The following is a 21,671-nucleotide window of genomic DNA, read 5'->3' as shown; positions in this document are numbered from 1 at the left end:
GAAAGAAAGATTTTTAACGTCTATGTCAGGCCGAAATCGGCCTATGAGACAAATCAAGTGTACATTGTGTGTATGTCATCCGTCTATCGGAAAGACAAATGAAACAAAATTGATACAAAACTGAACTGAATGTAGGTAGTGGAGTATCTGAGGAGGGATGGAGCTCTATCTCTAGGGGTATATGCATGTCTGTATGCTCAAGGTAGTACAATCATGAGAATGCATCAAGATAGAGAGAGAGAGAGAGAGAGAGAGAGAGAGAGAGAGAGAGAATCTGTCTGATGCATGTATACATGGTCTATTATGATCATAGAAGCCATCAATCATCTCACATACGTCCAAGCAAACAAAAGTTTTAGTCAAATGTGATCCTACTGTCATGTTCACATGACAATATCCATACAAAGAACATGGATCTCAAAATAGTCCCTACCAACAGATCGGTGAGGTATCAAAAGATGTACAGATCCAAGAGTTCCGGATCCAGTAAATCAGCCAGCGACTGCCTCGGTACAATCTGCACCCACTACATTATTAGTACATAAAAAGGATTATCTACATAGAGAGAGAAATATTCATACAACCTTACCTGCTCTGTACAAAGCAACTCTTGCGGTTGTGGCTTTACTACTGGGGCCGCTCGAGATGAGGTGGTGACCATTGCTGATGAATTGTAAATCGCTTTTTGACCGCCTGAACCAAAGAATGGGACCCCCGTCTCAGCATTGAGCAGCAACTCAATGATTGAAAAAGGCTTTATCAAAGCCTGGGGTCTGGTTTGAGCTTTCGCCGCATCATCAATAGATAGACATGGATGGACCAGGGACACTGAGGTGTTGATTCCTACCAGCTTACCCGATGCAATGAGGAACACCGGACCACCTGTGAAATTAAGACATCCTAGTATCTTCAACATACCCTAAACTAATCAAAATTGTACTCTAGCTAAGAACAATAAAAGCAATGAAAATAGAAACGATGATTACCCGAGTCTCCAGGTACTGATCCACCACTACCTGCAACTTGAAAGGAATCCAACATGTGTGTCGCAAAATGCCCTCTAGTAAGAGCCCACGTCAACTGCCATTGACCACCTGATATAAAACATAAAGTGTCTTTATCTCTTGCATGTATTCTCAATAACTAAATTTATCTTAAACAAAGAAGAATCAATTCACCTGAGCCCACACACTTGCAAGTTGAGTATCCAAACAGAAAATACTCCTCCCCAATCTGCAAGCTGAAGCGGATAAGTCCACAGGAGCAGTAGATCTATCAATACGCGTCATCACTCGCATAACAATGTAATCATGGGTTGCATTAAGTGCTTGGACCTCACATTGCACCTCCTATGAAGAACCAAGAAAGTATAATCAGATAGAGTATTAAATTCCATGCACGGTTCATAGAAGAAAACGCTTATCAAAGATATTAAGTCCAAATTTTTGAGTTCTAACAAAACTCTTAGAATGCTAGACTAGCAAAAACTCTCTCTCTCTCTCTCTCTCTCTCTCTCTCTCTCTCTCTCTCTCTCTCTCTCTCTCAAAATGAGGCAGGGCTCAAGCTATGTGTAGCCTATTTGCTGTAATAAGATAAAGCAGGGGCCAAGCTGTGAGGGCCTGATTGGTGACAATACAAAGATTGAAGCTGCTGCAGGAGTAATATGCAGGGGCCACAGCCGCAGTACAAAGTACAAAGGAGAAAAGTTAGGCAAGGAGCTAGTGCGTGCAAAGATGAAGCCAACTTTTCCTTTTCTTTATCTAGGTGATTGACATACTAGAATCATGGCATTGTAGATATTGGGTCTTATATGACACTTTGGACTTCTACAGACGTCATTACTTGATCTTTCTCTATCTATCCACATCTCAAACAGCCCAGCAAAAGTGATATTAGGTGCAGCGGAATGAATGTTGTATTTTCAAGGTTCCTTTTAGTTCTTAGGGAAAGAGAGAGCTTTCCGTCTTATGGAGAGTGCTATGATCACGAACAAAGTGAGTGGATATTGTGCGTGCAAGTGAATGAGACTGAGAGAAGGAGAGAGAAGAGATACGACACAGAGAGGTTGTAAAACCCTCCTCCGAAGGCCCCACTCTCGTCGGCGAGAGTGGTCTACTTTGATTGCACAAAGGTGTACAATGCGTATGCAATGGACTGATGCAATGGGACTATGCCGATGACGACGACGGTGACGACGACGGTGACGACGACGGTGATGACGACGGCGACTTGGGCTGAAATCTGAGATCTTCTAGACGCTGAATTTCTTGGATTGTTTCAAGGCTGAAAATGGACTGTTTTGGCTGCGTTTTCTTGGCTGAAAAATGAGGTTTCTTAGGGCTGAAAACTGATGGTCTTTACGGGCTGAATCTGCTAGGTGAATGATGCCGGTCTTAATTTGCTGCTGAAATCCAAAAACGCCAGGGACTGAAATTGGTCCTTCTGTCGCCGGGATTCTGCAAATGCAAAAACGCTAGGCTGATCTGCTGTGTCATGATGACGTTGGGGCTGATCTGCTGTGCACAAATCGCCGAGGCTGATCTGATGCAAAAACGCTAGGTCTTCTGTGGAGAAAACGCCAGAGTAGTCGCGGGGGTTGGTCTTGTTGAGAAGTTGCCTGTTGAGCAAGGTGCTCCTGCTGCCTCTTCTGCCAAATAGTGCTAGCTCTAGTTTGCTTATATACAAACTTAGCAAAATTGCCCTACCTACTTTTGTTGGAGAGTCGCTTAAAAATAATAAGTGAAAATACCAATAAATAGGAAAATAGGCTAAATGCACTAGAAAATTCCCCTAACTGATGCTAATGGATTCTGATGGGAATTCCGATGATCATGATGTGTGCAACCGGAGGATATGCATCTATGCTAAGTGACTAGGCATGCACGGTCTACGAATAGACTCACAAAAGTGCCAGATCACTGCTAATCTAAACTGACTGAACCCTACTGTGGTGTAGCTTGTCCACGGACACATAGGGTTGGGATGTGTCACGTGACAAGTGACAAGTGACAAGTGAGATGTCCTAATGTAAGGCATCACATGACACCATCAATACTATTGAGGAGATTTGCCAGCCTTCCAACACAACGCCACTCAAGTGATCCTCTAAAACTCAATTCGTCGAGTTTCTAGACCTCTCGCATCCACCCTTATCCCTTTTTGGCATGAACCAAAGCTTTGGACAAGAGAAACAAGTGCTCTGGAAATCAGCACGCCAACTTTAAAAACATGCCAAAGAGCTTTTTATCAACATTATAAGATACGTTTGGCAAATATACAAGCGCTGACCTCGTCACAAGATATACCCAGCTCGCATATGGTAGAGCTGGATGCCTTCACCCAAGACCAGCCAATGAAGGTCCACATTTATCCTTTAAAGACAAACTATAATGGCACTTTTAGTCTGACAATGTGCTAAAACTTATAAGGACACAAATATATGACAAAGCAAAATGTGGTGCATATGCACTAGTAAAAATGTTTAAAAAATGCTCCACAAACTTCACTCTAGCATGTACAGTGTACTGACATTTCTCTCAATCCAAGAAGAACATGATGAGGCTTATCTCGAGTTCCGATAAAAACAAAGTCACCCAAGATCTAAGATCTTGCATAAATTCAAAGTTACCTAAGATCTTGTGGATGTAAACCGTTGGACAATTAGGAAACCCAAGAAAGAAGGGCTTGTCCAGCCTCCCCTTGTTCCTCTTTTCACTCATTCAGAGCGGACCGTGCACTTAGCAGCCGGCCAATCGACGTGAGGTGGGAAAAAGCAACCTTGGTGTGAGCGCAAGGCCACTAAGGGGTTCGCCCGCAGAAAGAGTAGAGCTCGGGTAAGAGAAAAGCCTTCTCTAACATAGATTGCAAGCTAAAGAAAGAACTCAAGACCCTCGAGAACTCAAGAACCTCGAACCTCAAGGATTCAAGAACCACAAGAACCCAAGTTCCTCGTGAACTTAAGTACCCAAGATCTCATTGTATCGTCATCACCCAAAGCGGAATAAATACTTCGCGTGAAGGTGATGAGCATGGAGGTGGTGAAAAGAATTTTCTGCACCAGGAGGTTTTTCGGACCCTCCCCCTTCCCCATCTACGCCACGGTTTGCACCAAATCCTATGGAGGCTTTGGTCAAGACAATGATGGACATGATGCTACAACAAGAAGCGCAACGCGCCGCTTTGGACCGTGAGCGCGAAGAAAGAACGGCAGCCTTGGAGCGTGGGCGTGAGCGTGGGCGTGAGCGTGGGGCGTGAGCGTGAGGCGTGAGCAAGCGCGCTTGGCGGCCGAAGAAAGAACGACAGCCTTAGAGCATGAGCGTGAGCAAGCACGCTTGGCAGCCGAAGAAAGAACGGCAATCTTAGAGCGTGAGCGCGAGCAAGCGCGCTTGGCGGCCAAGGAAAGAAAGGTAGAATTGGATCACGAGCATGAAGACAGACGAGCGGCCTTGGAGTTAGAGCGTGAGACGCAGAGAGACCAACGCATGCAATTAATCGTATAAAACAATGTGACTCAACCCTACTCTCATAAACACTCAATCTTGGTTAGACATATGTATTGTAAGGATTCTAGGTACTAATCCTTAATTAAGTACTTAAACTCATGATTAAGACTTGAGAAACTTGAATTGAACTCAAAAGCAAAACTTAGAAGACTATGTGTTGATTGATTGATGATTGCTTGAAACTGAGTACAATAGGCTCCTTATATAGAAGACGAAGAGTCATAAATGAAAAGACACGTCTCATGGTGAAGAGACGCGACTGTAGACGTAAAGACACATCCTTTCGGCGAGCAGCTACAACCATTGGGCGAAGAGTCGCACCCGTAGAGCGAAGGGGTGTGACCAGTCGTCGAAGGAGTGTGGCTTTTGGCGAAGAGGTACGTCTCTTGGACGAAGGGGTGTGACCATCCAAGCGTAGGGGTCCTCCTTGGCATGGCACTTTGCGTATCTACAACTAGAAGTAGATGTAATGATGTTAACATAGCCACAATCGTGACATTCCCTCCCATTTAAAATGAGTGCCCGTGTCAAAGAAATGATTTTTGATGTTGATAGAACCTTGGAAAAGCATTGAATCTTCGAAAATCTTTGATCTTTTAGTTATCTGAAGTCTTTGTCTTTAACCTTTGCTACTTGCAAAACCTTTTTGCTTTGACTTCTAAATCCCATGTCATTGCATTATTCAAAGACTTTTTAGAGGAATCTGGCATAATCAGGTTGACTGCAACAAGAGATTGATCTTCAAAATTCTTCATGCGATGTAAGACTTCTAATTCAAAATCGTCCAGTAACTGCGAAATATTTGGGAAAGAGGAAATGTTCTCAAGGCATTCTTCAGATGGGGTACCTTCAACTTTATGAATCACCGGAGAGGATTTTGGCTTTAGATTGTGATCATCTTCCAATAATGAATCCCAAAATTCTTCAGAATCATCTTCAGAAACTGTCACTTCATGAGTTGCAATTGGCATATCATCATCCAACAAAGAATCAAAGAAAGCATAGTCGTCTTCAGACTCGGAATCCGCAACTATGTCCTTATCTTTGTCTGGTAACGAAGTATCACTTGGAAAAACTTCTTTCTTAAAATCATCTTTGTCTTCAACAATTGATTCAGGAGAAGTTAATAAATTCAAAAATTCATCAATTAGAATTTATGCATTTGCATCGGAGATCATATTCTCTTTATAATCCACTGTATCATGTCGTTTGACTAGTATACGTGAGGCTTGAATCACTCTTTCCGCATGAGAGCCCGTGTAAAGTCAATCACGTCCATCTTTGAAGAAATTGGTAGTATGTCCTCGAAAGCTAATTGCTAGATCATATTGGAATACCCAATGCTGACCAAGAATCATGTCGTAATAAGATAAAAGCATGACTTCAATATCAATTTTGATCTGCGTAAGTTTGAATCTCAAACTGCAACTGTCAAATTGTCTGATCACAAGTTAAAATTGATCCATCTGCTAATTCCACATCATATAAGTGAGATGTCTTCTGAGTTGGCAAACCAAGCTGTTGAATTATCTGAGTGCTGACAAAATTATTCGAGCATCCGCTGTCCACCAAAATATTGATGGAGCGACCATTGATACTTCCAAGAAGACTTAAAACTTGCTTTGAGAGAGGCTCCAAAACTGAAGAATTGCAATTGAGCATGCTTCATAAGAATAGTCGTATCCTCTGAGACACGAATCGTACTGATCACAAATTTTCCCTTATCCTTAGCAGAATCTAATTGTTCAGAATTTGATGATGTTTCCGCGTTGGAATTTCTTTTCGAATTAGACGGATTTGGTTTCTTTTGACATTGATACCATCTATGGTCACCACCACAAATTGTACATAATCCTTCCTTCTTTGAAGTCGAAGATCCATTTGACGAAGAGCCTTGTTGAGTATTGGAATGCCGATCTTGAGAAAACTCACGTCCTTCACCACGATCAAGTGGAGGAACATTTTAAGAAGATCTGCTTTGAGATTGTCGATCTTGAGAATAGAACCTTGAAGTTGAACAAAGTTGCGTTGCTTGCTGTCTGAACTGAGACTGATGTTGCTTACTTTCGCTATAGCTGTCTCTACGATCGCGCTGTGAAAAGCGAGCGCTATTTGAAGATCTATCACCAGGGAAAAAATTACGTGTAGGGCGCCAATTATCGCCAGACGCTCCACATAGGCAATTGCAGCATCCAAGGTGATAGGGTTGTATTTGTGCACATCGTCCTTCAGGTTGGTTTCGAGTCCGTTGATAAAGCTGTGAAGTTTATCAGAGAGACTAAGGGTATCTATCTCCAGAGTTAATCTTTGGAACTCTGTGGTGTACGCGGCCAAGGAACCTGTCTGGCTCAGGCGGCGAAGAGAGGACCGGACATGAAAATCCGCATTGGCAGGCTCGAACGCCTTGCGAATAGCACGCCGGAATTTATCCCAAGAAGATGTGTGTTTACCATCAGCAACCCGTCGTTGCCACCAAAGAAATGATGTGTCCTTGAGCAGAGAACTAGCAAGGGCAACTATTTACTCTCGACCAAGTCCGTGTGGGACATGTAGACCTCCATTTTGAATAGCCATTGGTCCAGCACGCGCTTGTCGCGGCGACCAGTGTATGGTTCGGGCAGTTTAACATCAAGCTTCTTCTTCTGTGTAGCATGAAAAATTTTGTAAAGTAATTGAAGTTCGCAATTGTCTACCTCTTCTGTTGGATCTGGTTCGTTTGGTTCGTCCACTGAAGCTTCGAAAGAAGGTGTTGAAGATGCTGCAATAGTAGTCCGAGATGCAGCACGACGACTTCGAGAAGTGTTTTGCGTCTGCATTTCATCCAAGCGAGTGTGAAGTGATGCGAAATTTGTGGAAAGTGTGGCCATCTACTCCTTGATAAGAGTAAGGGCATCGTCAGATTGACCACCTCCGTCCTGAGAATTCGGCATGGTTACGCCACAAAGGGAACTCTCGAACAAGTGCAAGTTCTGGGACGGGTACTCCAAGAGCGGAAATTATTTTTATAACGGGTTCTGGCGCTGAAAAAGGCTTCGGAAAAACACGAGCACTTTGTGTGCAGAGGGGTACACTCGTAATTCTTCTTTGGTACCTTGTCTATGTATGAGAAGTAGAGGGTAGGTGTAGGAAGTCCGTCATCAGCCATCGTGCGCACACAATGAGGCTGCCAGAAGCTTTGGCGCTCGAGAAATGCAGAAGGACATTCGAACTGGCTGGCGGAGAGCACCCACGCTGCAAATAGGCCATCGCTGGAGTGTTTGGGGTAATTTTTTAATGGTTTTGGAATTTTAGAGATGTCCACACTGCAGCAAGTTGGCTGGCCACTCAATGAGTAAAATTGAGGTCATTATAATCTTGTTGCCATCGTAAAAACTGCCCAATGTGAAAAAAAACCCAGCCAACGCGTAGAAATGAAGTTCAGCGTGGAGAACCAGCCAGCAAAGGTCTAGTGAAGCGTTTTTTTTTTTTGTCACTTGGGTAATATGCTACCGCTTGGGTGGTTTTGGTGGCCCTAGGTGAAGCGTTGCTTGGAGCATGTAGCGCTTGGCAACGGATGCGACGCGAGGAGTCTCCACCATAAGGGTGCAATTCAGCCATCTTTCGAAATTTCCGCCAAAGGGTACTCAGATGAACAAGTACACACTGGAGCTTAAAAAGGCACAGTCTTTCGCATTGACCCATGCAACATCACGAGCATCACACTTGCACATAGCCATGCTGCTGTCTCTGGTCTTGTATAATACTAGAACATAAGTAACTTTGGGTTACCTCATGCCGAGATGTGCAGGTACATTGTACCACCACCTTTCTTCTGCTTCCATGTAACTCGGGGAAGGGCAGGAGAGGGTAGCAGCGAAGGTGAGACAACCTTCAGGTCCCGGGAGAAAAATTTGCTCTAATACCACTGTAAGGATTCTAGGTACTAATCCTTAATTAAGTACTTAAACTCATGATTAAGACTTAAGAAACTTGAACTGAACTCGGAAACAAGACTTAGAAGACTCTGTGTTGATTGATTGATGACTGCTTGAAACTGAGTACAATAGGCTCCTTATATAGGAGACGAAGAGTCATAAATGAAAAGACACGTCTCATGGTAAAGAGATGCGACTTAAGACATAAAGAGACATCCTTTCGGCGAAGAGCTGCAACCATTGGGCGAAGAGTCGCACCCGTAGAGCGAAGGGGTGTGACCAGTCGTCGAAGGAGTGTGACTTTTGGCAAAGAGGTAGGCCTCTTGGGCAAAGGGGTGTGACCATCCAAGCGTAGGGGTCCTCCTTGGCATGGCACTTCGCGTATCTGCAACTAGGAGTAGATGTAATGTTGTTAACATAGTCACAATCGTGACATGCATTCCTCGTGCGAAAAAGAAAACGCACTTTGTAACTTCCTCAAAGCTGTAACTTTAATCACACCTGCCCTCTCACTTAAAGTTTGAGGGTCTTCTATTCAAAAACTTGGGAGTTAGATTGGATTCCCTTACTCCAAACTTTCTCCGAATAGCAACGTATCCTTTGAGGAGAGAGAACAAATATTTGATGTTTCTGTGTTCAATGGTTCTCGTCCCACTGCAAGGATTAAATTCTATGTACACTAAAGTGTACATTTTCAGCTTTTATTACTGACTCCACCATCTGCTGCAAAGTATCTTGCAGATGCGTCTACAAAATTGAGGCAAAAATCTTCGTTAAATTTTCTTTATCTTTCCTTCCTCAGAGAGGATCAAGAGTGGAGCTACCTTGGCAAGAGTGAACCACTACTTGCTTTGACTCACTCGTGTTGCTATTGGGCAAACTGATCCCAATCTTCTTGGATGCCTTCCTCAAAGCGTAGAGGAAAAAAAAAATTGTCCAAAATTCAACCTTGAATTGAATCCAAGTCTTGCTGTGAGTTCCTTGCAGAGCTTTGGTATACCACCAAGTACTTGCAATTCCCCTTGAGGTGTTTGGTTACATGCCTCACCTTTGAGACTTCTTAGAAATTGCCGTTTGCAAAGGCATCTTCGAAGTGTCGAATGAAAGCGGTAGCTTTCGGGACATCTTCCCTTCCGTCAAAAGTATCAAACTTGACTGGAGTGTTCCTAGGTCTAGAGACCTTCTTCATATCCTTCCCAGAATGACGGGATTTCTTGGCTATGGTTCTAGATTGATGTTCATGGATATTTTCTGAATTCTGAAGGATCTTGAGCATTCCGCTCCTTGGATTCTCTAGGTTCTTGAGCATCATGCTCGTCGCCTTCTCAGAGAATCCCAAGTCTTGTGTCGACTTCTTGCAGAGAGAAAAAAAAAATTCCAACTCTGCGAGCTTTTCCTTGCAGGACTTAGGGTTCCGCCTGCTTACTTCTCTCTTGGCTTGTCATGGTTTCTTCCCGTATCTTTTCAGAGTCATCCTCCTTTACAGAGAAAGAGAGGAGACCATGCTCTGATACCACTGTCACAAACGGGAGCGCATAGCAATATAGAATATACTCGGATAAATAGAATTTATCACTTAATATTGAAGCCAAAGGATATAGAGAGAAATAGAGAGAGAGAGAGAGAGAGAGATAGAGAGAGAAGATCAACACAGTATTGGGACCAGAAGATGGGTTGGTCCCCCCGCCCCCCGTAATAATATCTTTATTAATGAAGAGAAGTCTATACAAGCACTTGAACCGAACATATTACCGCGTTCGTTCTAGAATAAGACTTGAAGGTTCCCGAAAGCCTCAGCTTTCTATTCCTAAGGCAAAACCCTATTCCAAGGAACTTCCGTTCCTTATTTCAAATCCTCGAGAACCAAGGTTCTCGCCTCTGGATCTCACCTTCTAGACTCAGGGCATGGTATCCCTGCAACTTTTTTCCGACTCTGTTTCCAGAGTCCTCTTCTAGTAGAATAACTCCGCTTTCCCGGACACGAAGTCCTTACTTGGGAATCCCAACTTCCGGATCAAAACTTGAGAGACTACCTCTCTCCAATCCGTGGATCTACTTCCCAAACTCGGGTACGAAACCCTTGGGCTGATCTAGCTCTAGTTCCTCAGAGCGCTTTCTCCTGCAAAGGTCCATGCCTTCCTCTACTCCTACTCTCTCACTAAGAGGAAGTACACTTGCAAACAAATACTTAGAGATCATAACATGAAAATCGTTACCTTCAAAGTCTCTACGCTCGAAACGCAACTCGGTTCTCAAAAAGCAATTCTTCAGAAGAGATTTCTACATAGAAAATCCTCTCTTCCAATCCTACACACAAGAGGTGTGTTCTCGGGTTCCTTCTCGTAAATCAGCCCTGTCTACGACGTTTATCGGCTGAAAACAGAGAAAAACAGCAGCTTATCGCGATGGAAACGCGCTCCTAGGCACTTCTTCGCAAGGGAACTCGCTCACTGGGCCCTAGCGACATCTGGTACACTTGGGGCAACCATGGGTATCACCAACAATGTCTTCTTTGCGGCTCAAATCTGCAGCTCCTTGCAAAAATTAGTCTTCCCACTGGGAGAAGGCGTGTGATGCTTTTATAGCTCCCTGGCCACGACAAAGATAGCAGAGCATTGGCTACTCGCTTTTTTTTTTTTTTTACTCTTCTGCCAAGAAAAAAAGAGAGAAAAATCGTTGGCTGGTTTTTATTGCTTTATTTAATCATACGCTATCGACTTAATAAGTGGGTGGCCGGTCACCTTTAAAAATGGTTTGAATCTTCCCAAAAACTCAATAAAACCTTACAAGTTAAAAACAAAACTTTCACAACACTTTCCAGACGTCCCTGGATGCAATCACATGCACAGTTGCAATGCAGACATAGACTTCCTCGCAAGAAAGCATCTGGATTCCTGAAAAGCAACCCGCTTAATCAGAAAGCATCCGTTTTTCCTCAAAGTTTCCTCTGAACCCATCTTCATTCAAGAGCTTGCTTTTCCTTGTGCACAATTCTAACACAGTTCGGAATTTCCTCTTGACTACGGATATTCCCTTTCCGATGCACCCGTCACCCACCTTGTGACGCATCAAGAACACCCATCACCTAGTCTTTTCCTACCAAACTTACGATACAATCTCCTTCACGGTGCTCTATGTCACCCATCCTATGACGCATCAGAGATGTCTGTTCCCGGATGGTCGGATACTTCTTACTGATGCTCCCTATCACCCACCGATGTGACGCATCAGAAGTACCCGTTCCTGGTGGCCTTACAGATATTCCCTTTCACAGTGCTCTTGTCATTACTCTGAACGACGCACTAGGGATCCTCTGTACTCAGATGTCTCCAGTGAGACTGTAAGGTGCAACGGAATGAATGTTGTATTTTCTCAAGATTAGTGATCTTTATTGCTCAAGGTTCCTTTTAGTCCTTAGGGAAAGAGAGCTTTTCGTCTTATGGAGAGTGCTATGATCACGAACAAAGTGAGTGGATATTGTGCGTGCAAGTGAATGAGACTAAGAGGAGAGAGAAGAGATACGACACCGAGAGGTTGTAAAACCCTCCTCCGAAGGCCCCACTCTCGTCGGCGAGAGTGGTCTACTTTGATTGCACAAAGGTGTACAATGCGAATGCAATGGACTGATGCAATGGGGCTATGCCGATGACGACGACGGTGATGACGACGACTTAGGCTGAAATCTGTGATCTTCTATGGCTGAATTCAGGGTTGTCTTGGTGGCTGAAAATGACTGTTTTCTTGCGGTCTTAAGGGCTGAGATTCTCTGTTTTTGTCGAGGGTCCTTGGCTGAATAAAAACGCTGAACTGATGCAAAGCTAGGCTGCGTTTTTATGGGCTGTTGTCGTAGGCTAAACACGCTGATCTTGCAGGTTTGTCAATGCTGAAAAAACGCTTAAGGGGCAGTGTTTTCCATGCTAGAAAAACGCTGAATTGACCAGCAGAACTAGCGTTAGTAGTTGGCTGAAAAAATGCTGAGCTCGCAGGGACAAAAACGCCAACAGAGAAGGTGTGATGGCGATATCTCCAAGGGAAGGAAAACGCCAGGGGATGGGTCTTGATGGCGATGCTGGGCTGAAGCGAGAAACGCCAAGGGAATGGAGATGGATGGCGATGCTAACTGCTGAGGTTGCTGAGGGGGGAAACTGCTGAGAAGTTGCCTGTTGAGCGGGAAGCTCCTGCTGCCTCTTCTGCCAAAAAGTGCTAACTTGGGTTTGCTTATATATTAACTTAGCAAAATTGCCCTACCTACTTTTGTTGGAAAGTCACTTAAAAATAATAAGTGAAAATAACCAAAAATAGGAAAATAGGCTAAATGCACTGGAAAATTCCCCTGACTGAATCTGATGGATTCTAAAGGGAATACCGATGATCATGTTGTGTGCAACCGAAGGATATGCATCTATGCTAAGTGACTGGGCATGCACGGTCTACGAATAGACTCACAAAAGTGCCAAATCACTGCTAATCTAAACTGACTGGACTAACTGAACCCCTGCTGTGGTGTAGCTTGTCCACGGACACATAGGGTTGGGATGTGTCACGTGACATCCCTTCCTTTTCAAAATGAGGTACTGGTACCGAACTGTATGGCGTCGAGGGAGATCGCCAATAGCATCCGAAATCCTGGAAGGGACTCTTCGCCGGCCCACTCTGATGTGTGGGTCGTGCGGTACTTGAACTTCATAAAGGTCTGCAACGCTTGCTTCTTTGGGCCGCGCCGAAAGCGACTCAAAGTCTTTTGTAGCTCCTTTGATGCTTCAACTTCGTCGAGAATCCTGCTTCTTTCGTCTTCAAGAATCTCCATGGCTGAAAATTCCTGAAACCATCTCCAACACAAAACCATGAACATACCATTCCATGTAAAGTGAAGGAAAAAAATCTTGTCTTCTCTAAAGACTGTGTATGCAATGTAGATGAACATAGAGACGGAGTGACAACCCGTTCATCAAACACATGCAAACAATGCGCTCGAATCTTTTCAGTTTGATCGAAATCAATCAACTGTGGCAAATCACAATGGAAGTGCCCATTCTTGGTGCTCGTACTGCATGTACTCTTTCGGAAACTGTGTCATGCCAAGGAAGAGACGTGGAATGCGACTTCCTTACATACAAACTTTTCATCTTTTCATGAACAATCCGCATACATTCGTGCTCATCCATGATAGAAACGTGCTCAACATACAATATGTCATGCCTAAGAAAAGGGATCACATAATGATGATGACTAAAATACAGGAAACCATCACGAATGAAACACTCGAACAATACGTGCGTATCAATCATGCGAACACACAATACTTCCTGTGAGGGTTCTTTGGACCAAGGCTCGAGAGCCAAGATCGATCTTTCGTGATTGATCGAATCTGCAACGAGGTTAGCTTCACTAGAAAAAGCATCCACTAACACCTCATCCTGGTGAACAATCACATCTTTTTCAAGCAAGTCATCATGCTTGTCTTTATCATCCAAATCATCATGCAAATCATTATCATTCAATTCATCATGCTTCTCATAATCATGCAAATTTTGTGTGTCATGTTGTGGAGACAAAGAGACTGAGAGAGTCTCCTCCTCCTGAATCCTTCCAATCTTGTCCTGCATATTAGCAACGAGAGATGGAGAAGAAGCAATGTCCATTCCATGAAAGACAATAGGAGAATCACCTTTGGCATTGAGAGTTAAAGTGTTAGCCTCCCAATCAACGAGAGGGTTCAGTTCACGAAACCATTTCATACCTAAAATCATATCACATCCTGAGAGAGGAGAAACAACAAATCTTCTAGTGAAGGCAGTCTGTTGAATTGCAAACAGCACATCAAGGCACTCCTCCATGATGAGAGCGTCCATACCGGGACGAAAGCCAGAGACCTCGATAGGAGATCTCGGACTAGCTTCGAGGCGGGCTCTCTCAACAAGAGAGGAACTGATCACATCATGCATACTACTTGGGTCAAACAATATGACAAAATGGTGCCCCGACATACGACCATAACATTTAATGAGAGAATTATCAATGGGAGGGTTTTGAGAAACTTTGGGCACACCCGTGTTATCATTCATTGCATTAACGGATGTAGTGGGTGCTGTGGCTTCTTTAGATTCATTCGATTCAAGCTTAGGACATGTTCGTTTTATGTGACCCTTAATGTGACAATGAAAACAACGACCTTCCTTAGAATAAGTGCTTTGTTCTTCCGACGTGATGTAACCTCCTACAATTCCTTGTGCTACCTTTTCATCCGGAGTAAGCTTAGGTTTAGCAATTGTGTTAGCCTTACCCTTAGATTCATTGGAAGAATTCTTTGATGAGAGACTATTGGAAGATTGGTTAGAAGAGTTATCATTCTTACCATTCTTACCGTTCTGAGGGTTCTGAGAAGTCTGCGAGGTACTTGTGGAAGTCTTGTTCTCCTTAGGCTTTCCCTTGTTGTGCTTCATCTCATGTGCGAGAGCAATCGCTACCGCCTTGTTGAGATCGATTGGATCGAGTACCTCGACATCGTACTTGATATACTCATCCAATCCAAGGAGAAAAGCCTCTTTGCGCTCATCATCCGACATGCGTAGTTGGGTACCTAGTTGCAAAACACGATTAGAAAAAGACATAACTGGCATACCATTTTGCTTGAGAGCGCGCCAATCGTCCTTCAATCGTGCGAGGTACTGAGGTGGCATAAACCGCGCCTTGAGCTTGTCTTGGAAATTAGCCCAATCAAAAGAAAGGGGCGTGAAATCATCGACTGCCTCTAGGTGCGTGGCTAGCTGTGCCTCTTGCCATGCTTGGTACCAATTGATGGCATCACCGGCAAGGTACATAGTTGTCGTCAAAACTTTGCTATTTCCTGTCTTCTTAGTTGTCACAAAATAAGCATTAAATTGATGCAACCAAGAATGAATAACCGTAGCATCCATCTTACCGTCATACTTACTGAAAGTCAACTTCTCTGTGACTGGATGGTTGGAATCCACATCGTAGCTTGCGCCACTTGACGAACTCCCGCGATCTTTGGGTGGTTCGGTTTTCGAGGCTAGGACTTGGGCAAGCAACTCTTGAGTGCGTAGCTCTCGTCGAGCTTCACGCTCGGCCTCCAAGGCTGCAGCTCGTGCTGCCGCTTCCTCCTTTCATAGTTCTTTTCTTTCTTTTCTTGCATCGCGCTCGTGTTCTAAGGCAATGCGATTTTCTTCTTGTTGTGCGGCAAATCTTGCGTTTCTTTCGTCGCGCTCGCGGTCCTTGGCTGCTTGGTCTGCGGTCATTCTTGCAATTTTGTCGTCGCACTCACGGTCCTTGGCTGCTTGGTCTGCGGCCATTCTTGCAATTCTGTCGTCGCGCTCATGGTCCTGAGCAAGGCGATTTGCTTCTTGTATATCCATCATTGCCATCATCTGCTTGACCATTTCCTCCATAGGGTTTGGTGCACTTGGTGGCGTAGATGGCGAAGGGGGAGGGTTGAAGAAATCATCTCCGGGTGGGGACGAGTCTTCGTCGCCTCTCTCATGTTCATCACCTGTATGCAAAGTATCCATTCCGCTTCGGGTGACGACCATGAACTAGGATCTTGGGGTCTTAAGCTCGCGAGGAACTTGGGTTCTTGAGGATCTTGAGATTCTTGAGGTCCTTGATTCGTGAGAATCTTGGGTTCTTGAGGTTCTTGAGGTTCTTGAGTCTTGAGGGTCTTGGGTTCTTGGGGTTCTTGAGGTTTTCTTTCGCTTGCAAATCGCGTTGGAGAAGGATCTTCTCTTCACCCGAGTTCAACCCTTTTCTACGGACGCACCCCTTGGCGGCCTTGCGCTCACACCAAGGTTGCTTTTTCCCATCTCACGTCGATTGGCCGGCCGCTAAGTGCACGGTCCGCTCTCAATGAGTGAAAAGAGACACAAGAAGAGGCTGGACAAGCCCTTCTTTCTTGGGATTCGTGTCACTCTTCAACAAAACACGATTAGGAATCGCCACGCCCAAGTAAACTTGGGTTCGTGCGATCGCAACAAGCAAAAAAATTTATTGTGGTTCTTGTGGTTCTTTCCTTGAGTAATGCAAAACACTTCCAAAGCTCTGATACCAATGTAAGGTGCAGCGGAATGAATGTTGTATTTTCTCGAGATTAGTGATCTTTATTGCTCAAGGTTCCTTTTAGTTCTTAGGGAAAGAGAGAGCTTTCCGTCTTATGGAGAGTGCTATGATCACGAACAAAGTGAGTGGATATTGTGCGTGCAAGTGAATGAGACTGAGAGAAGGAGAGAGAAGAGATACAACACCGAGGTTGTAAAACCCTCCTCCAAAGGCCCCACTCTCATTGGCGAGAGTGGTCTACTTTGATTGCACAAAGGTGTACAATGCGAATGCAATGGACTGATGCAATGGGGCTATGCCGATGACGACAACTTAGGCTGAAATCTGTGATCTTCTATGGCTGAATTCGGGGTTGTCTTGGTGGCTGAAAATGACGGTTTTCTTGCGGTCTTAAGGGCTGAGATTCTCTGTTTTTGTCGAGGGTCCTTGGCTGAATAAAAACGCTGAACTGATGCAAAGCTGGGCTGCGTTTTTATGGGCTGTTGTCGTAGGCTAAACACGCTGATCTTGCAGGTTTGTCAATGCTGAAAAAACGCTGAAGAGGAAGTGTTTTCCATGCTAGAAAAATGCTGAATTGACCAGCAGAACTAGCGTTAGTAGTTGGCTGAAAAAACGCTGAGCTTGCAGGGACAAAAACGCAAGCAGAGAAGTTGTGATGGCGATATCTGCAAGGGAAGGAAAACGCCAGGGGATGGGTCTTGATCGCGATGCTCGGCTGAAGGGAGAAACGCCAAGGGAATGGAGATGGATGGCGATGCTAACTGCTGAGGGGGGGGTACTGCTGAGAAGTTGCCTGTTGAGCGGGAAGCTCCTGCTGCCTCTTCTGCCAAAAAGTGCTAACTTGGGTTTGCTTATATATTAACTTAGCAAAATTGCCCTACCTACTTTTGTTGGAAGTCACTTAAAAATAATAAGTGAAAATAACCAAAAATAGGAAAATAGGCTAAAAATGCACTGGAAAATAGGCTAAATGCACTGGAAAATTCCCCTGACTGAATCTCATGGATTCTGAAGGGAATACCGATGATCATGCTGTGTGCAACCGGAGGATATGCATCTATGCTAAGTGATTGGACATGCACGGTCTACGAATAGACTCACAAAAGTGCCAGATCATTGCTAATCTAAACTGACTGGACTGACTGAACCCTGTTGTGGTGTAGCTTGTCCACGGACACATAGGGTTGGGATGTGTCATGTGACAGAGACAAACCCTCTCGCCTAAAATTCCAATAATTCATTTAGAATTATTTTTCTTGGTGTTCCAAGCGAGAAAACCCTCTTACTTATAAATCCAATAATTCATTTAGAATTATTTTCTTGTCAGATAAAGCCAATTTAGCAGCTGATGTCAACAAAAACATGGCGGTCCATACAATGCCACCTCAACAGTCCAACGTAATTTGCAGGCAGGTTGCCACGTCAACAGTCCAATGTAATATGCGGAAATCCGTACACCTGTTGCCACGTTAGCAATTTGTTACACCAAAATATCTGGTGTGTGTATGTGTAGGTCCCGCTTTAAATTTATGTAAAGCTCTAGGAACTTGGGACCCATCGGACAAAGTCCCATAAGTTGGTGGGAACTCTTCTTTAATAAACTGCCTCACTCAATGACGTTATGTCAGTTGGTGGTAACTCCTTCTGCAGCTTCTAGGGTTTAGGCCTCTCAGTCGGGATCTGCAAGTCGGCTCAGGTCTTTAGTGGCTTGACACGTCAGCAATTTGTGACAACGTTAATATAAATAAGCTTTTCACATGCATATTTATGGCTCGTCGCTCATAGTTGTTAACAAAACTTCTGAGGTGGCGTTTCTTAATACAACGAAACCGTTTTGAAATTTTGAAACCCGTTTCATACGAAGCGTTTCGAAACTTCATGGCTATTATGCCTCAGACATTGTACTCTTGCAAAGTTATAATAAACAAATACCGGAAGGGGAGCTTGTCTTTGGGGCTAGTGCATCTTGGCACAGAGTTTTGCTCAGTTATTTGCAATTTCTCACGTGTATTGCAGTAGATCTTTGGTTTAATGTGTATTACACTTACTCCCTTTCATAACGAGGATAGCCAGGCCTCTCCATATGTAGGAAACTGTGACACAAAAAACTCAAGCACAAAGGCTCTCTATCTACATAAGTTGGAAGTTGGTGCGTGGAGTCAGCGTAATGACGCCAAACCCTAAAAGTAAGAGTCAAAGCACTCCGGAAGCTTGACGAGCAGCTCATTTGCCATGCACTGGAACGTCATGTCATCGCCAACCCTACCAAATTGTCCCATATCTCTAGTATGCATCATATAGAGCTCCTTCTTGAGGCATAGAACTCGTCCATACAACTTGTCCTCAAACATGTGGTAATCCCCATCCAAAGAGCATGAGCAAGCTCTTCATTGCGTAGCTCCGCAAGCACTATGTCGGAGAGGTTGAGTAGAAGGAATGTGTAGAGCGCTTGTCCTTGTCCAACCTCGCATCAATCTCGTCTTGGGTGAGGTGGGATCGGTTTTAAAATCGGGCTTTACCCTATTCTCTAGAGTAGTGAGCCAACTTCAAAGTTCATTGTACTTTACGATTGTCTTCACCTTTGTCATCCACGAACGATAGTTTTGGTACCATCCAACTTTGCCGTCTCCAAGAACATTGTGAACCCGTATGCCACAGTTATGACCATGTCTCCAAAGTCTCATCTCCTCGTCGATGGGTACACAAGTATGCACTGCATCGTCGTATCAGAAAGCACAGCTTCACACAGAAAATGCAAGCCGGAACCCAATGCCTAAAACACATGCTGGAAACACAAGCCAGACATGCACGCCGAAAAATGGAAGTAAAACTGCAAACTGGTTGCACTAGTTGAAAACGCAAAACTAAGTTACTTGGCTACATTAGTTCACTGCATCGGTTGGCTGCATTAATTTTGCGTTGGCAGAACTTGAGCAATGATACAATGTGAGCGAGGAGGGAGGGGGGGGGGGGGGGGGGGGGGGGCTGCAGGGGGGGCTGCATTAATTTTGCGTTGGCAGAACTTGAGCAATGATACAATGTGAGCGGGGGGGGGGAAGAGAGTCATGGAGAAAAATGCAGTGGGCACAGTAGCACACTCGACGTGCTTAGGTTACAACCGCTCGGTACAATGAATGGAGGAGGGGGGCAGCCCCTCCTTATATACACACAAGCATACAAAGTCAGCCTGTTAGAAATTTAGGGAGTGTGTGTATGGCCGGCTCAACAGTCATCCAGCCATAGGCAGGTGTCCTATGTACATCCGACCGTGTGTGCACGCGTGCAGCTCAAATCAACTTCTTGAGGAAGCTCATTCAGCTTGTACATTGCGTATGTGTGTATGTATGTAGGTATATGTTTATGTGTGTGTGTAATCTATTTCACATAGAAAAGAAGATAAATACCAAAAGATGCCATGAATACCTCTGTAGGAGCCTGGAGAAATGCCTTATAAGACTTCCCGACATATGTTTGGGCATTCGTCTGAAAGTTATGCAGGCAGGAGACTATGCAAGGTGCATCTGGGCCCTGAACCAATACTCCTACTGCAGGCTCCAATCCAGCGCTGTCCCTCATAATCGCCACACAATACAGGGCATCTACAGCATCCATTGCAGCCTTTAAAAATCACAAAATCGTGAAAAAGTTAAGACCTTTAAGATAGAGATACATAGCGAAACAAAAATACCAAATTGTCTCACACTCCCTCACTTCATCAAACAAGGCAGATAACACATGTCAGCACTACTCTCAAATCAAAGGATAAAACCGGTGAGATGATATAGGTTTTCCAAACATTTATCAAACATAAAGTTCAATACAACCAACATGGAGATTCATATATACCCAAAGTCTCATGGCATACATGATCTTAATGTCTGATTAATGCTGCCACTATTGAGTTTTGACTCCACTCCTTGAAAAGATAGAAAATCAGTAACATTTCAGTATTCCGATTTAGAATAGACCTATCGCTAATTAATTGCCCTCACAAAAGAATGAAATTATTCGGCTAAAGCTTGATGATCAATTCATGCCATTCAATAAGAAAGATTACTCATAAATTCTATACAAAAAATATGACTATGACGAGGCTACCTAGAAATTGAACTTTAAATAGATAAAACATGACAATTTACATTGGGATATCCAAAAGGACAAGTAATGTAGAGTAACTTGCTCCCCTAACTAAGGGAAACAGTTAGGCGGCAAGGCTACAATGCGGAGATTGTTCTCAACAAGATACCGGGTCCAAAAATGGACAGGAGAAATTCACCATACAAAAACTGTTTTGTTTATTTGATGCAGTGAAAAGAAAGCATGTCTTTGCTTGCTGTTCCAACTACTTTGGTTCATATTGGCAGCCTTCCTGGCGTTTACGGTCACAATCAACCTGTCGCATTATGTATGCTCACGAGAAACAATGGTTCAGTGAATGCTGACCAAACTCCTATGAAGTTTTTCCACGCAGAACGCCGGTAACACATCAGGCATAGAGGAGCTTCTGTCAAAGAGCTCGTTCAGTCAAAGCATTCAAGTTGTCACGGTTACAAAGGCTGCCAGTGGTAGAGCGTAGGGATGGGATAACAAAGGAAAATCAACACAGTCTTGTTGATAAAGAAGTTTGGAAAACCAATGAAAGCCAGCATATTCTTGTCGATCAAGGAAATCTGCCACTCGTGTTGCATATTTGCACATCTAGAAGTGAGTACGTGCGATGGAGTATGTACCGAGGTTGGTGTCGAAAATGAAGTTGAAACCAATTCAATGGAAGCTCACGTGGTGGTTACAACTAGAACATCATCGAGCGGAAGAAACAGACAGAAAAGAAATACAGACCTGGCGTTGTACAATGGAGTTCTCCAACACATACAAAGAGTGACGTTCACTTCACAAAGGCACACTTTGTGCTGGGCTCGCTACCGAGTTGCATACCTGGTTGCCGGTGATGGAGCGCAGGCGATGTTGCCGGCGATGGAGTGCAGGCGATGTTGCCGGAGGGTGCCAAACAAGAGACAACTCTCTGATCAAAGGGCAATTCTGATGAAAGGATGAGCTTTCCTTCACGCGCGAAAAAGGCCTGCTTTCAAACCATAATATTTTTGAAATTGGAATGTCCATTGAAACGTAACCTTATGGGAACAAGTGTTCATGCATTAGGGATTGTAGAGCTTCCAACAAA

At 44.1% G+C, this 21,671-nt stretch overlaps 1 protein-coding gene across 3 annotated transcripts; it reads right to left on the bottom strand.

The window, feature by feature from the left end:
* Window positions 1–279: 279 nt before the first annotated feature.
* Window positions 280–21,610, bottom strand: LOC147450057 (uncharacterized). 3 transcript variants are annotated; one of them, XM_086520645.1, is made up of 6 exons: window positions 21,425–21,555; window positions 19,913–20,107; window positions 1,179–1,233; window positions 987–1,094; window positions 590–882; window positions 280–517 (listed from the first exon to the last, which is right to left on the bottom strand). In XM_086520645.1, the coding sequence occupies exons 2-6, from the start codon at window positions 20,099–20,101 to the stop codon at window positions 452–454; spliced, it is 711 nt and encodes a 236-aa protein (XP_086376771.1). In that variant the 5' UTR covers window positions 20,102–20,107; window positions 21,425–21,555; the 3' UTR covers window positions 280–451. The 3 variants fall into 3 exon arrangements, 2 of the variants coding, with proteins under 2 accessions (XP_086376771.1, XP_086376772.1); XM_086520646.1 differs by having other exon boundaries at window positions 19,913–20,088; window positions 21,425–21,544; XR_015189249.1 differs by lacking the exon at window positions 280–517 and having other exon boundaries at window positions 744–882; window positions 1,179–1,349; window positions 21,425–21,610.
* Between the last annotated feature and the right edge of the window lie 61 nt (window positions 21,611–21,671).

Source organism: Adiantum capillus-veneris, chromosome 9, assembly GCF_014529385.1.
Source record: "Adiantum capillus-veneris isolate H3 chromosome 9, ASM1452938v2, whole genome shotgun sequence".
NCBI classification, from domain to species: Eukaryota; Viridiplantae; Streptophyta; class Polypodiopsida; order Polypodiales; family Pteridaceae; genus Adiantum; species Adiantum capillus-veneris.
The sequence above is the reverse complement of the archived record's forward strand: the minus strand, read 5'-3'. Positions and strand labels throughout refer to the sequence as shown.

Excerpts from the sequence above, each read along its gene's own strand:
- LOC147450057 (XM_086520645.1), bottom strand. The coding sequence starts at position 20,101 with ATGGATGCTGTAGATGCCCTGTATTGTGTGGCGATTATGAGGGACAGC. Across the intron at positions 1,234-19,912 it reads TTCTCCAGGCTCCTACAGAG|ATTGGGGAGGAGTATTTTCT; the intron begins GTATTCATGGCA and ends TTCAGCTTGCAG. Across the intron at positions 1,095-1,178 it reads TTGCAAGTGTGTGGGCTCAG|GTGGTCAATGGCAGTTGACG; the intron begins GTGAATTGATTC and ends GTTTTATATCAG.